The sequence below is a fragment of the Scardinius erythrophthalmus genome, assembly GCF_964197995.2.
Source record: "Scardinius erythrophthalmus genome assembly, chromosome: 4".
NCBI classification, from domain to species: Eukaryota; Metazoa; Chordata; class Actinopteri; order Cypriniformes; family Leuciscidae; genus Scardinius; species Scardinius erythrophthalmus.
The window spans coordinates 12,351,736-12,364,880 of NC_138224.1; the positions used below are offsets into that span (position 1 = coordinate 12,351,736).

General features: G+C 35.5%; 2 protein-coding genes across 2 annotated transcripts in view; both read left to right on the top strand.

Annotated features, from left to right (window-relative positions):
- The window catches only part of col7a1l (collagen type VII alpha 1-like), a 64,277-nt gene extending 58,546 nt beyond the window's left edge, over positions 1–5,731 (top strand). The window contains exons 105-111 of the mRNA XM_081362633.1: positions 1,158–1,235; positions 1,339–1,392; positions 1,495–1,543; positions 3,399–3,599; positions 4,486–4,548; positions 5,272–5,457; positions 5,594–5,731. Coding sequence (XP_081218759.1) covers positions 1,158–1,235; positions 1,339–1,392; positions 1,495–1,543; positions 3,399–3,599; positions 4,486–4,548; positions 5,272–5,457; positions 5,594–5,607 — 645 coding nt within the window. The 3' untranslated portion in view covers positions 5,608–5,731. The remainder of the gene's footprint in view (positions 1–1,157; positions 1,236–1,338; positions 1,393–1,494; positions 1,544–3,398; positions 3,600–4,485; positions 4,549–5,271; positions 5,458–5,593) is intronic.
- A 3,924-nt stretch (positions 5,732–9,655) lies between these two features.
- ucn3l (urocortin 3, like) lies at positions 9,656–10,099 on the top strand (the record flags this gene model as incomplete). The annotated part of the gene is made up of 1 exon (XM_081362693.1): positions 9,656–10,099. The coding sequence occupies one exon, from the start codon at positions 9,656–9,658 to the stop codon at positions 10,097–10,099; it is 444 nt and encodes a 147-aa protein (XP_081218819.1).
- Positions 10,100–13,145: the final 3,046 nt, after the last annotated feature.

Consider the following 13,145-nt stretch of genomic DNA (forward strand, 5'->3'; position numbering starts at 1 on the left):
AGGCAGTTTCTGTGAGTTAGATAAAGGTTGCTGAATCGGTCAAGGTTTCTCAATAGTTTTATATTTGACAAGTTTCATCAGTAATAGGGAAACCCTGGTAAACCGTTATGAGGGCAAAATGTCCCCACAAAGATGGAAATATACGAAATTCTTGTCGAGACATATTTTTTGTCCCCATGAGGAAACATCTTATAAATCACACTAAGTGATGTTTTTTGAAAATGTAAAAATGCAGAAAGTTTTCTGTTATGGGTAGGTTTAGGGGTACCATAACGTTTTATAGTCACCATAAAACATGGAAACCCAATGTGTGTGTGTTGGTGGTTGCAGTGTGTTGTAGTTGTTGTTAATAATATGAATAATAATCATAACTATTAATTATACTACTAATAATTATAAAATACTATTACCATTTATCCCTAAACTCTAACTTTATAAATAAATTCATGTTCATTCATAATACATTAACTAATGTACATTTTTAAATGTAAAAAATATACATATTAATAATAAGAAGAACAAGAACAACAAAAATAATAATTATTGTTATTAATATTATTATGATTATATAAATATATATTTTATAACACTTTTCACTCAAAGCAACATAAATACATCAAACAGGATCAAAGCAATAAAACAGTACAATATGATATACACATCAAAAACCACACCATTTCCAAAACAGTTTAGTGAGCACATAGTTCATAATAAAAATATGCATCTGCATGTGTCTGACGCAACAGCACAGTAAAAAGTTAGTTAACTCAACTTAAAAAAGTGAGGAAACCCACTGCCTTAAAATTAAGTAAAATTAAGTAATGTGAATTTCACATAACTTTTTTTTTTTTTTTTCAGTTTAAGAAGACATAAATGTTAACCAAAATTTACAAATACTGTGGATGTACCCGTGACAGTACTGTAGTAATGTTTATGATTTACACATTATTGTAAAGTGCTACTCTGGTGTTTTTCCATTCTAAAATAGGCCAAATACATTTTTATACTCATGTCAGTTGAAAATAAAGTAGGAAATCCATTGGTTTGGTTATGTGTAGCCTTAAGCTCAAAGATTGGTCCATGGGTTAGTGGCTGTTTTGTACTGACATGAGGCTTTTATGTATTATATGTGTTACTGTATTACTGTATCTTCCCAGGGAGAGAAGGGAAGGAGAGGCAGAGGAAAAGCCTGTCAACGGGGACCCCCTGGAATTCCTGGGCTCACAGGCCTGGATGTAATAAGGAATCTGCACACCAATAACTGTATCCTCCACTCTATTAGGACTTTGTCCATTCACTAACATGTTCAGTCTAAAGTTATGTATATCTTCTATGCAGGGGGAGGTGGGAAGCTCGGGCATGAAAGGAGAAAAAGGGGATCCAGGACTCAGTGTATGTTGACAATGCCCTCTTTCTATGATATATTTATCATTTTGGATTACAGATACTGTTTCTGTGTGATAAGAAACTTTTAAAAAAGGTATTTTTGTTCAGGTGGAGGAAGTGAAGGATCTAGTGTCAAAGGAGGTGGTTGAGAAGTGTGGTGAGTATATGTGTGTATGCTCATTTGTATTCTTAAACACACAATGGATCTTAGTGGGGACTTCATATTGAATTTACTGCAAATGAAAACAAAACTGTGAGGATATAGACATGAAAATGGGGTTTGGTCTTGTTTGCCATTACAAATATCTAACAACTTTTTAATTAAGATACATTTAGGCTACTTGTGAAGGAAAATTACTTAAGATTATAAGTTACTGCTTGTAAAAATCTGTCAGTGGGGTAAAAAAAACAAAAGCATAAAGCATAAACTCACTTAATTTTGATCATTTTTTCTTACAGTGCTATGCATAAGTTTAGACACCCATGCTAAAGTTGACTAAAAAGAGGAATACAAAATCATCTTTTGGAAATTGAACTTAATGCCTTAATTAAAAAAAATAGGAAAAATCCAACCTTTAAGGACACCAATTTTCTTTATGAATGAATAATGTATCGTAAATAAATAAATGTTCTTCCTTAAAATACAGGGTGCATAAGTCTGGACACCCCTACGTTAAATTCCCATAGAGGCAGGCAGATTTTTATTTTTAAAGGCCAGTTACTTCATGGATCCAGGATACTATGCATCCTGATAAAGTTCCCTTGGCCTTTGGAATTAAAATAGCCCCACATCATCACATAGCCTTCACCATACCTAGAGATTGGCATGGTTTTATTTCAGTTAGCCTAATAGCTGGTTTGATTTGCATTGAGAGATGATCTTATGGAAAGTACTCCATGGCAATCTCTAGGTATGGTGAAGGCTATGTGATGATGTGGGGCTATTTTAATTCCAGAGGCCAAGGGAACTTTATCAGGATGCATAGTATCCTGGATCCATGAAGTAACTGGCCTTTAAAAATAAAAATCTGCCTGCCTCTATGGGAATTTAACATAGGGGTGTCCAGACTTATGCACCCTGTATTTTAAGGAAGAACATTTATTTATTTACGATACATTATTCATTCACAAAGAAAATTGGTGTCCTTAAAGGTTGGATTTTTCCAAAAAATTTTAATTAAGGCATTAAGTTCAATTTCCAAAAGATGATTTTTTATTCCTCTTTTTAGTCAACTTTAGCATGGGTGTCTAAACTTATGCATAGCACTGTAAATATCTTAAGTCATTTTGCTTCTCAAGTAAATGCATCTCAATTTAAGAATGTTAAGATATTTGTACAATAAACAAGACAAAAATACTGAGTAAGAAAATAATTTTTTGCAGTAAATGCAATCTTAATGTATCAGATCACCTCTAATTTATACATCAACGTGTTTCTAGATGTTTTTGTCCACTGGAAATGTTTTGAAATTATGTTTTTTAAGTATTTTATCGGCTGTACAATTACCGCCAAGATATAGAACACTACAACCCACTGAGTAGACTTGTCTATTCATGTTAAATTAAAAATGCCGACTACCCACACTAAAATCTATTCAGTTGTGCAATGTCCATTGAAGTGAAATTGAACAGAGCTTCGTTAACACATTTATTTGTTTGGTGCTTAGGAGTGTGTGATTTTGTGTGTTTGTGTGAGTTTGTGTCTTTGGAGTTGTTGTTTGGAGGCCCCTGTTGTGGAGACCTCTGGACCCCATGGGTTCCACCATCTGTTGTGTTCTAATGGGCTCTCTTACTGAAGAAAAACTATGAAGAACTCCATGTTCAGAAGTCATTCATTAATGCAAAAACCAAATTAACAAAAAACTGGGACTGTTTCAGAATTTTATTGAAGTAATGACTTCTCTGGTTTAAAAAAAGATTGAATTACTTTCCATTTGTGTGAAATTAAATGAATTAATGATGTTGATGCCTAATGAAATTTGCATGAAGCATGGTGACTTTCTTTACCAAAGGAAAGGAAATACTCCTGATGGTGAACACCAATGATCCAGATGATGGGAGTATCCTAAGAGAAGACGGAAGAGCGGATTCTGCCTCTCGGTTCTTGCTCGCCCACCCCAAAGTGTGGGATGAAGAGGTGGAGGACGAGACCACTACAGTTCGCCCTGCTGTTTCAGAGTCTGAGCCAACATTAGCATATGGCAACATTACAAGTAGGTATATTCCTGCTTTGAACCAATATGTTAGAACATGGCTTCTCTCTTATGATATCATGCCTATATTTTGTCCTTGGCCCAGGAAGCGTTTCGATGGGGAAACTCTAATTTTATATAATCAGTTGTTTAATTGTAAATTGTGGTCTTCTGAAGTGTTTTATGAACATTAGTCCAGGAAGCCAATCCTATTATGTTGAGATTTGGAATCTTTGTAAATGTGTTCATTCATCCATAAACATCCATAAGTTCTTCTTTACCAGATGGAAACCAGGAAATGGTTACAGAGTATAGATATATGGAAGTCATGCACAAAGGTTCTACATGATCTACTTCTTTGAGTTACTTTGAGTCACACAGTACATATCACTTGAAAAAAAAATCTGCATTGGACCAACCATATAGTAATTGCTTGAGGCAGTCTGATGTAAACTTCAATGATCAAACTAATAACTAATATACAGACTTCTTTATTGTTTTATCTGTGTTTGCACATTCCAGACTGTCAATCTGTCCATTAGTGGTAGAGATTTTTAGTGTCTCTTTCTTCAAAAGTGTCTATTTTTATGAGCGAGTCATTGAATCATTAATTCAACTGATTCGTTCTAAAACAATTCATTCATGACCTTATGCCAATCCTGAGACTGTGTGTTGTTCTCATTTAATTAAAACAGTTCAAATCAGATTAGTATTTTATGTACATTTATTTATAGTAAATAGTCATGTAATATCAGAAAAATTAGGGTTTTTGCAATATTATCCTAATGTTTTCCAGATGTTGTCCCATAATACAGACATCTATGTGATTATATTTGTGCAATGACTCTGCATACATGGTGTTAACTGAAAAATGTGGGTATAATATAAGCTTTTCTGTTGCACTCAGGAACCAGTACTGAGAGAGATGGAGAGCAGAGAGAAAAGAGACGTGCACTCAAACTCCACTCAGGTGTGTGTAGAGTAAAAGAGGAGAACATCGTCCTCTGCTGACTGCTGCTCCAAGTGCATTTAACCAGTTAATACATCTACAAAAACAGCTTACATAAGCAATATAGTCCGATTTCCTGCACAAATTAAACCTGGTCCTCGAATTAAAAGGATTTGCAGTGGTAATGTTGGGTTTATATCCAGGATAGTAGTCTGAAAAAGTACACATTAATGGTCCTGGCACCAAAAGTGCAAGGCATTACACATAGCCAAGATTATTTTATCCGTCTTTTTTCTACAGTCTATTTCTGTCACATCCACAGTGCGATATGAGACACGGCGAACAGAAACAGACAGATGAGACAATAATTAAACCACTGATAAAAGTAACACTCAAATCATCACTCAACAAGTGTAGAAGTGCATGTGAGAGAGAAGATAGAACATTTGATTAACAGAAATACAAGATAAAAAATTTAGATTAACCATTTATTGCTTCTTGTATCCTTGCAGTGATTTATAAATCCATGGTTTCATATTTTTATTTTAAATATAGTTATCATTAAAAAAATAAATAAATAGCATAAATAAAGTTCTTGTTTCATACATCTATATTCATAGTTTAATACATTTCATTTCAAAAAATAATTTTATTTTTTTTCATAATTTGAATTTAAAACATGATTTTCATTAAAACAGTGTGAATGTATTATTTAATTGAAACTGATACCTCCACTGAATGCAGACCCGGACGCTGATATGTGCCTTGAACCCATGTCTGAGGGCCACTGCACTGAATACGTCCTGCTCTGGTACTACTACGCCGTCTCAGGGAAATGCCGTCCTTTTGTGTACGGTGGCTGCGGAGGAAATAGAAACCGCTTCGGCTCCAAACAGGATTGTCAGAGTAAATGCATTCTGGGAAGGAGAGGTAAAGATGCAATCAGGACTCCAATATAAATGGTTATAGATGATTATTTGAAAGATGCTCTGCCTAAGATGTGTAATTTTTGTCATTTAGCATAATTTTAAGTTAACTTTTCTTGTCCCCTTTTCTTGTTTTACAGATTCTGGATCCTGAGGAAGAACATTTAACTATTTTTAACAGCTAAACTGATGTTTATCTCACAAAAAATACTAGTTTTGTACATTTTTGTCATCCCATATGTATATTAGTTTATCACAGCTGTATATGTTCATAACTTGTTTATTCTATATCATGTTTGCGTTTCTATAGCACCACACATTGTTGCACTGTTATAGTGATACATGCTTACCTACGAATTTCTTACCAATATACCACGTTCTTATTTAAAACCTAGTTTGATGTTTATTGACGGTAGGTGATGATTCTAAAGAGTAAATGCACTATTAATGTAATCAACTGTGTTTATGACTTGTTTACCATAAGGTTCGCCATTTTGCACTAATGGTTCTGTTTGTAAAATGTTCTTACTCTGACTGTTTTTAAAATATTATGTGAGACAATAAAACAATGAACTGTATACATTTTTGAATGAGCTATATAGTCGTAGGGGTTCACTGTAGGTGGGTGGGTGTGTGCGTGAGAACATTTTTACATCGTGACCTCTGATTTTGGACAGTGTTCTCTAAGCTTGGCCCTGTGTTGTGTATAAATGCTGCCATATTGGCTTTTCTTCAGCAATGTTTGTCGAGTCGTGTCTGGACGGTGTCTCCTGGGGGCAGGGAAAGTGTGTGCGCATTTGTGGGTGGCTTATACAGTACAGTACGTGTACATTTGTGCAATATGTTTCCTTCCTCATTATTTTTACCCCTCCATATCTTTTTCACGTCTTACAAGCTTTACCTTCCGCTGACATTGACTCTGTTCTGTCTTGTATAATCTCCCAACTAAGCTGCTCCCTGTTGCATCCCTAGGATTCTAGCTTTTTACATATGTCCCAGCTGCAGGGGGGGCGTGTAGCAGGCTGTAGTCCAATTTAGAGCACATTGAGAAGACTGTGGTACAAGTCAGAAGACAGGACGCCCTTTACAGTGTGTCTAAGGGGATCCCTTAGCGAACTTCATTGAGCACACTACACAGCACAGATGCCCTTTAAATCTGCTTTAAAATGTAGTTTTTAAGGTTTAATGAGCTTCCTTTAACTTCATGTGGAATAAAAGTATTATCATCCAGTCCAATGCACAATGTTTACAGCGTTTAAAGGTAATCATTAATGAAGCCTCCAAACTTTAGAGCCCTTGATAGCAAAGCAATCAATCATTAAAGGGAGGTGGAAAGAAAACTAATTAAACTTATGAGCATGAACTGCACAGCAATTAACTCACAGGGACGTCTAAAAAAGGAACACAAACATTTTATAGTCATTGACCCTGACAACTGAAAACTCAAAATTCCTGTTTTATAAATGGCCCAATAAACATGCAAAGTAAATTGCTGCGCTATCCATGGTGCTGAATGCCTTTAGACGAGTTGGTAAGTTCTCAGTATGCCATCTTAATTATAAGCCTTATAACCATTTTATTCCAAAGTTTTATGGATAATTATGTCCAGCCAGTCATGACATTGAGTGGTAGGTTATTTTATTTTGTATAATGACAAATAAATTCTAATTGGAAAAAAAATACTGTTGCACGTCGCAATGAACTGAAAGAAAAAATAAATAAAAAGGAAGACATGCTACTTCGTAGCTAATTATATCAGTTAACCACAGTAAAGTTAAAAAGCTTAGTGCTAACCCTTTATCCTAAAAATCTTAGGTTTTCGTACAAACCGCATCGTACGAATTCATGGCAAAAATCGCCACTTCGTAAAACATTTTCTCATGACATCAGGTCCAAAAAATCAGTAATAAACTAAAATGCTCAATCAAATAAAGTTCTTAAAGTAAAAGTAACGTAAATAATTCACCTGTAAATAAATGATAAATTATAATGAATAAATTCATCCATTCGTCTAATCATGTATGTTTATGCTTAAATATAATTAAATATATTTAAGAATTTTGAAGTATAACAACGAGATGTTCTCCATTTGTATTTAAAAAAAAAAAAATAATAATCTATTGCATGGCACTATGTGTTGAGTTGGCTCACATAATTTATGTTTCGCGCTTCCGAACTTTCGTTAAGGGAACATAGGCTGCGTTCAAAAGATTAAAAATGCTGCTTTCGGAGGATGCATTCTAAGGTAGGAAGGCATGAAGGCAAGTCTAAATGGCACCCTAAGCACTCGTGGTCTTCCTACGAGTCCGCACTTTTGTGACGTAATGATGCTTTGACTGTCGGGAAGAAGTCTGCTGCGGAGTCTGCATCGAGAGCGCACATCGACTGCATAGGGGGCGCTCGCAAGCACCCTTCTGAGGCCTAAAATGACAAATGGGACACCCTGCGGTCTCACGGACTTAACGGACACACGCACGCGGCAGCCATTGTAAGTCCACAAGACCGAAAGTGCATATGAAGTGTGCCATTTGGGACAGGGCCCGAATCTAAAGTTATCTTCACTTCCTGTATCCTGAGATACCTTCATTGCTGCGTCCAAAATCGAATACTTCCCTACTATATAGTATGTTAAAAACAGAGTATCAACAGATCTCATACTACTCTATCGCCAATAGGGTAGTATGTCCAAATACTAGTATTCGAAAAACAGTAGGTGAAAAGTTCCCGGGTGACCTACTACTTCCGGCGAGATTCTGAAGTGCACATTCGATGGACACTTTACTATCCCATGAGGCCATGGGAGAGGATTTATGAATGGAGGCGAAGCAACGCAACTAGGTCACATGACCGTACAACATGGCGGATGTAGTACGTCTGGATTACATTCATACAACACACATTCATACTATACAGAATGTACTTTTTTAATGGTGGCGAAGTAAGTTCAAATACAAATGTAGTAAACTTCGGACACAACGCATCTGATCGATTTTTGAAAGCAACATATGTATCCAATCCCGCCTCTGCCTTTGATATCCCATAATCCTGTGCTTTCCATTTAGTGAGAGTTGAGGTAAAAATAAAGATGGCATCAGAAAGCCTACAAAGTCATTACCTGATAAGGCAAAGACGCAACAAATCAGCTGCCTAAGTTTTAGGATGCAGACATTGTGAGCACCGATGCACCTTGATTTTCACGTTGCATTATGGGACTTTTTAGGGAGCGAACATTTCAGTGCGCTAGTATGATTTTGCGATTGAGACAGCCCTTAAAATGGCCGACTCCCTGATCAGTGTCCTGACCACTGAAGTAGGGAGAAGATTGAGACGCACCCCATAATCTGATTATTTTATTATTTTTTTTTTTTTTTGTGTGGCTATAATTAGCCTACAGGATGTCTGTACATATCTCGTCGCGTTTATCAAATATTAAGCACACACGGTCGGCTATCTGTTTTATATGGTGACGGTAAAAGCGCCTTTGGTGCACAAGCGCATTAATCACCGCCTCATTTTACTGGGAGGGTCTCAATAAATGACGTTATTGCTGGCGTACGACTGCAGCGTAAATGGGCTTATACTAAATGAATGCACATCCAATGGGCAAACAGTCCAAACGGATATTATCAGCAGCCAGGGAGATATCAAACCCACAAAAGCACTCTTATTTAAGTTGACGTTGAGTTTTTGACTTGCTTACCTTTTTAATAACACTTTGGATTTACGATCCAAAAGTTCTGCTTGACAAACAGCGCTTCACTTCAGAAGACTCTTCTCATCCAAACAGTGCAGGTAAGTACTTTTGCAGTCCTGTGTGAGATTCGAGGGAATCGTTCATTTAAAAGGGACCAAATTCTTCCATAATTTACCCAAAGGTTGTTCCAAACCTGTATGACTTTCTGAATCACAAAATATTAAAGGGTGACAGCTTCAGTCTTCAGAGCATTTTTTTATTCAATGAAAATAAATAGTGACGAGCTGTCATTCTGTCTAGAGACAGCTTTTTTGTTCCACAGAAGAAAGAAATTCATACCGGTTTGGAACAACATGAGGGTGAGTAAATAATCACATTATGCAAAGTTATTTTTATGCAAAGTTTCTTTCTGGAAGTTTTAAATAATCAATACGCAAGTAGTGTTAATCCAAATGCAATCTGATAGTGCCTCATATTCTTACGCACCTCCGTTCAACAGGGCAAAACAATGTGGTTCGCGCGGACACTCCTCGCTCTAGCACTTCTTTGCGCACCGGTCTCCAGCCTCTGCTTACCAACGTACAACCCAGAGTCCAACTTTCTTTGCAACAACGAGATGTTCTCCGAGGCGAATGACAACGGGAAACCGTCGAATTCCCTTCTGGACAGTGTAAACCTCCTGTACAAATCAGCGCACGCGCTTTCCTCTGAGGAGCCGCGCGAGAGGAGGACTGTACCCGCGTCCAAATACAGATACTTGAGCCAGACGCAGCTCAGGAGTAAACTGTACCGCAACAGTGCGAAGAGCGACCGACGCAACCAGGTCACTCTTTCCCTCGACGTGCCCACCAACATTATGAACATCCTCTTCAACATTGCCAAAGCCAAGAACCTGCGCGCAAAGGCGGATGACAACGCGCGCCTGCTGGCGCAGATTGGAAAGAGGAAATGAACTCTTATTCCTGACTTTAACATTTGTTTTTGTAACCAACTGAGGCATGTTATATCTAATTTAATAATGTAATAAAAGTTTTTTTTCAGTTGCATAAAAAATAGCAATACTGAAAATTAATGGAATTTATTAGCAGGTGATATAAATGTCTTTAAAGGGTTTTGAATTATTAGCCTACCCACTAACACTTGTTAGACTGGTCACTCATCTTAAATTGTACAGTAAGTGTTTAAAATTGGCTTAGCAGTGAGACTCGTATGACATTTGTAATCAAAACAATTTTTTTGGTAGGTCAAATTGTATGCTCAAGCTTAAAAGAGACATGCATGTTTGGAGTATCATATTGCGTCTCAGAGGGAAGTACGACATATTTTGCCAATCCTGAACTGATTATTATTGAAAATACCGCTCTATAGGAAGATAGGCTACATATAACGTGGGTTGATAAAACCGACAGTCGAATATTTTTGTACTGAAAATAATTATTTTTTTCGTTAAATAAATAAATAAATGCAAATGAAAACAAAGCGTCCACTGGAAGCATATTATTTCGAAGGGAATTTTCTCTGTGTTACGCATCTTTCAATAGTCTGTTTTCACAGGTTTACCCCATTTAGGTCCAAAGTTATCGATCCAGGGACACGTAGAAAACATAGAAGATAATCAATAAAGTAAGTTTATGATAGGCTAATATTTTAATAGGCCTATTACGCTATCAAATTACCGATGGCCAGGTTATTTGTTGTTTTTAGCTTATAAATATATATATGTATATATACACACGCACGCACACACACACACACACACACACACATATCATTTATCATTTATATTTAGTTTACACATAAAGTCTTTTAATGAGACAATGTGTTTGTGAATTATAATATGTATTTGTAACATATTGTCATTTTATATGTATATATAAGTGTACATATTTATATTTATTTTATATGTATTTTATATGTACACGTAGACTCACACATACACACACACACACACACACATTTTTATACACACACTCATATATCATTTATCATTTATATTTATAAGCTATATATATATATATACACACACACACACACACACACACACTCACACACACACACATATATCATTTATATTTATAAGCTATACACACACACACACACACACACACATATAATTTATCATTTATATTTAACCCTTTCATGCATGAATTATGATAACCTCAGTCAGGATTTTTTTCCTATGTGTTTTTATTGCTCTTAGGGCATGAAAAACAAGAATTGATTTTTATTTTATTTTTTTTTACAAATTTTTCAAAGAGATCTTCAGATGTCCACTTGAGTGGACAGCATGCGGTTGGTTTAAACTGAATATATACTGTATTAAATATAAGACAATAATCAAACACATAAAGTATGTGAATTTAACAAACTAATCAATGCAATTATATCAAATCATGTGAAAACTATAAAATATATACAAAAAATATAAATGCAAAATATTGCAAAGGCTTCATACAACTTCATACAAGTTGCACTTCGCGTATCTTTGATATCAGAACATGAGGACGTGATTCCATCAGAATTTTCTACAGTCTGTCAAGGTACAACTGACATGCATAACCCATTCAGATTACTTTTTTGATGTTACAAGTAAAGTAATGTGTTACAAACATGCATTACCTAATCAGATTACTTTTTGATCTAACAAATAATTAACTACAAGTAATGTGCATTACCTAATCAGATTACTTTTTGATGTAACGAGTAAAGAAACACATTACAAGTAACATGCATTACGTAATCAGATTACTTTTTGATGTTATGAGTAAAAAAATGCATTACAATAACGCACATTACATAATCAGATTATTTTTTGATGTTATGAGAAAGGAAACGCATTACAAGTAACATGCATTATGTAATCAGATTACTTTTTGATGTTATGAGTAAAAAAACGCATTACAATAATGTGCATTATAAAATCAGATTACTTTTTGATCTAACAAGTAAAGTAATGCATTACAAGTACATTATGTAATCACATGACTTTTTTCGATGTCAATGAAAATTACATTCTAATAATACAAATACATTTATTTACAGTAGAAAAAGTCAATGCAGATTAAGTTTTTAAGTTTTAAATTTCAAAAACAATATTCACATTTTAATTATGAATTGTAGCTGAAATATAGCAGTTGATGCATGACGTCCACTACAGTGGACATGTGATTGATCAGGGTTTTCTCTCAATCTAAAATCAAAACTTGGAAAATTTTACTGTGATATGACTCATTAGATATTGCTTTATGCTGCAATATTTTTTTTACAAGAGTCTCCTAGGATAGAAGGAATGGGTGGATATTCCTGAGCAACTTGGCATGTCTGACTGACCCTTGGCCATCTTGGTTTGGAGGGGTAAAAAACACAAAGGCTTGCCACTTGGTTGCAATGTATAGGATGATGCACCAGGGTCCAATGAAGAGGCTGATGTGCAACTTTGCCATAAAAACCCGTGCAAATTCAAGAAAATGCTTTTTTAATAGCTGTCCACTGTAGTGACCACTATGCGTGAAAGGGTTAATTTACACACCATTAATAGACTATGTGTTTGTGAATTATAATATGTTCTTGTAACATATATATAAATGTACATATTTATATTTATTTTATATGTATTTTATACGGTGGCCCAGTACGGTGGCCCAGTAGTGCACAACACAACGAAATGTAAAAAGCAAACATAAGTTCACAACACAACGGAAACAAGCCACAACACAACGAAATAAAGCCACAACACAACGGAAATAAGCCACAACACAACGGAAAATCCACAACACAACGAAATAAAGCAACAACACAACGGAAATAAGCCACAACACAACGGAAAATCTACAACACAACGGGAAAATCTACAACACAACGAAATAAAGCCACAACACAACGGAAATGCTCCCGACCACTAGAGGGCTCTTGGAGCCCAGTAAAGTTAGTTTTCCAAGCCATTGTTCTATAGAGTCAGCAGTCTTTATATATAAATACCACGATTAGTTTTAACAGTG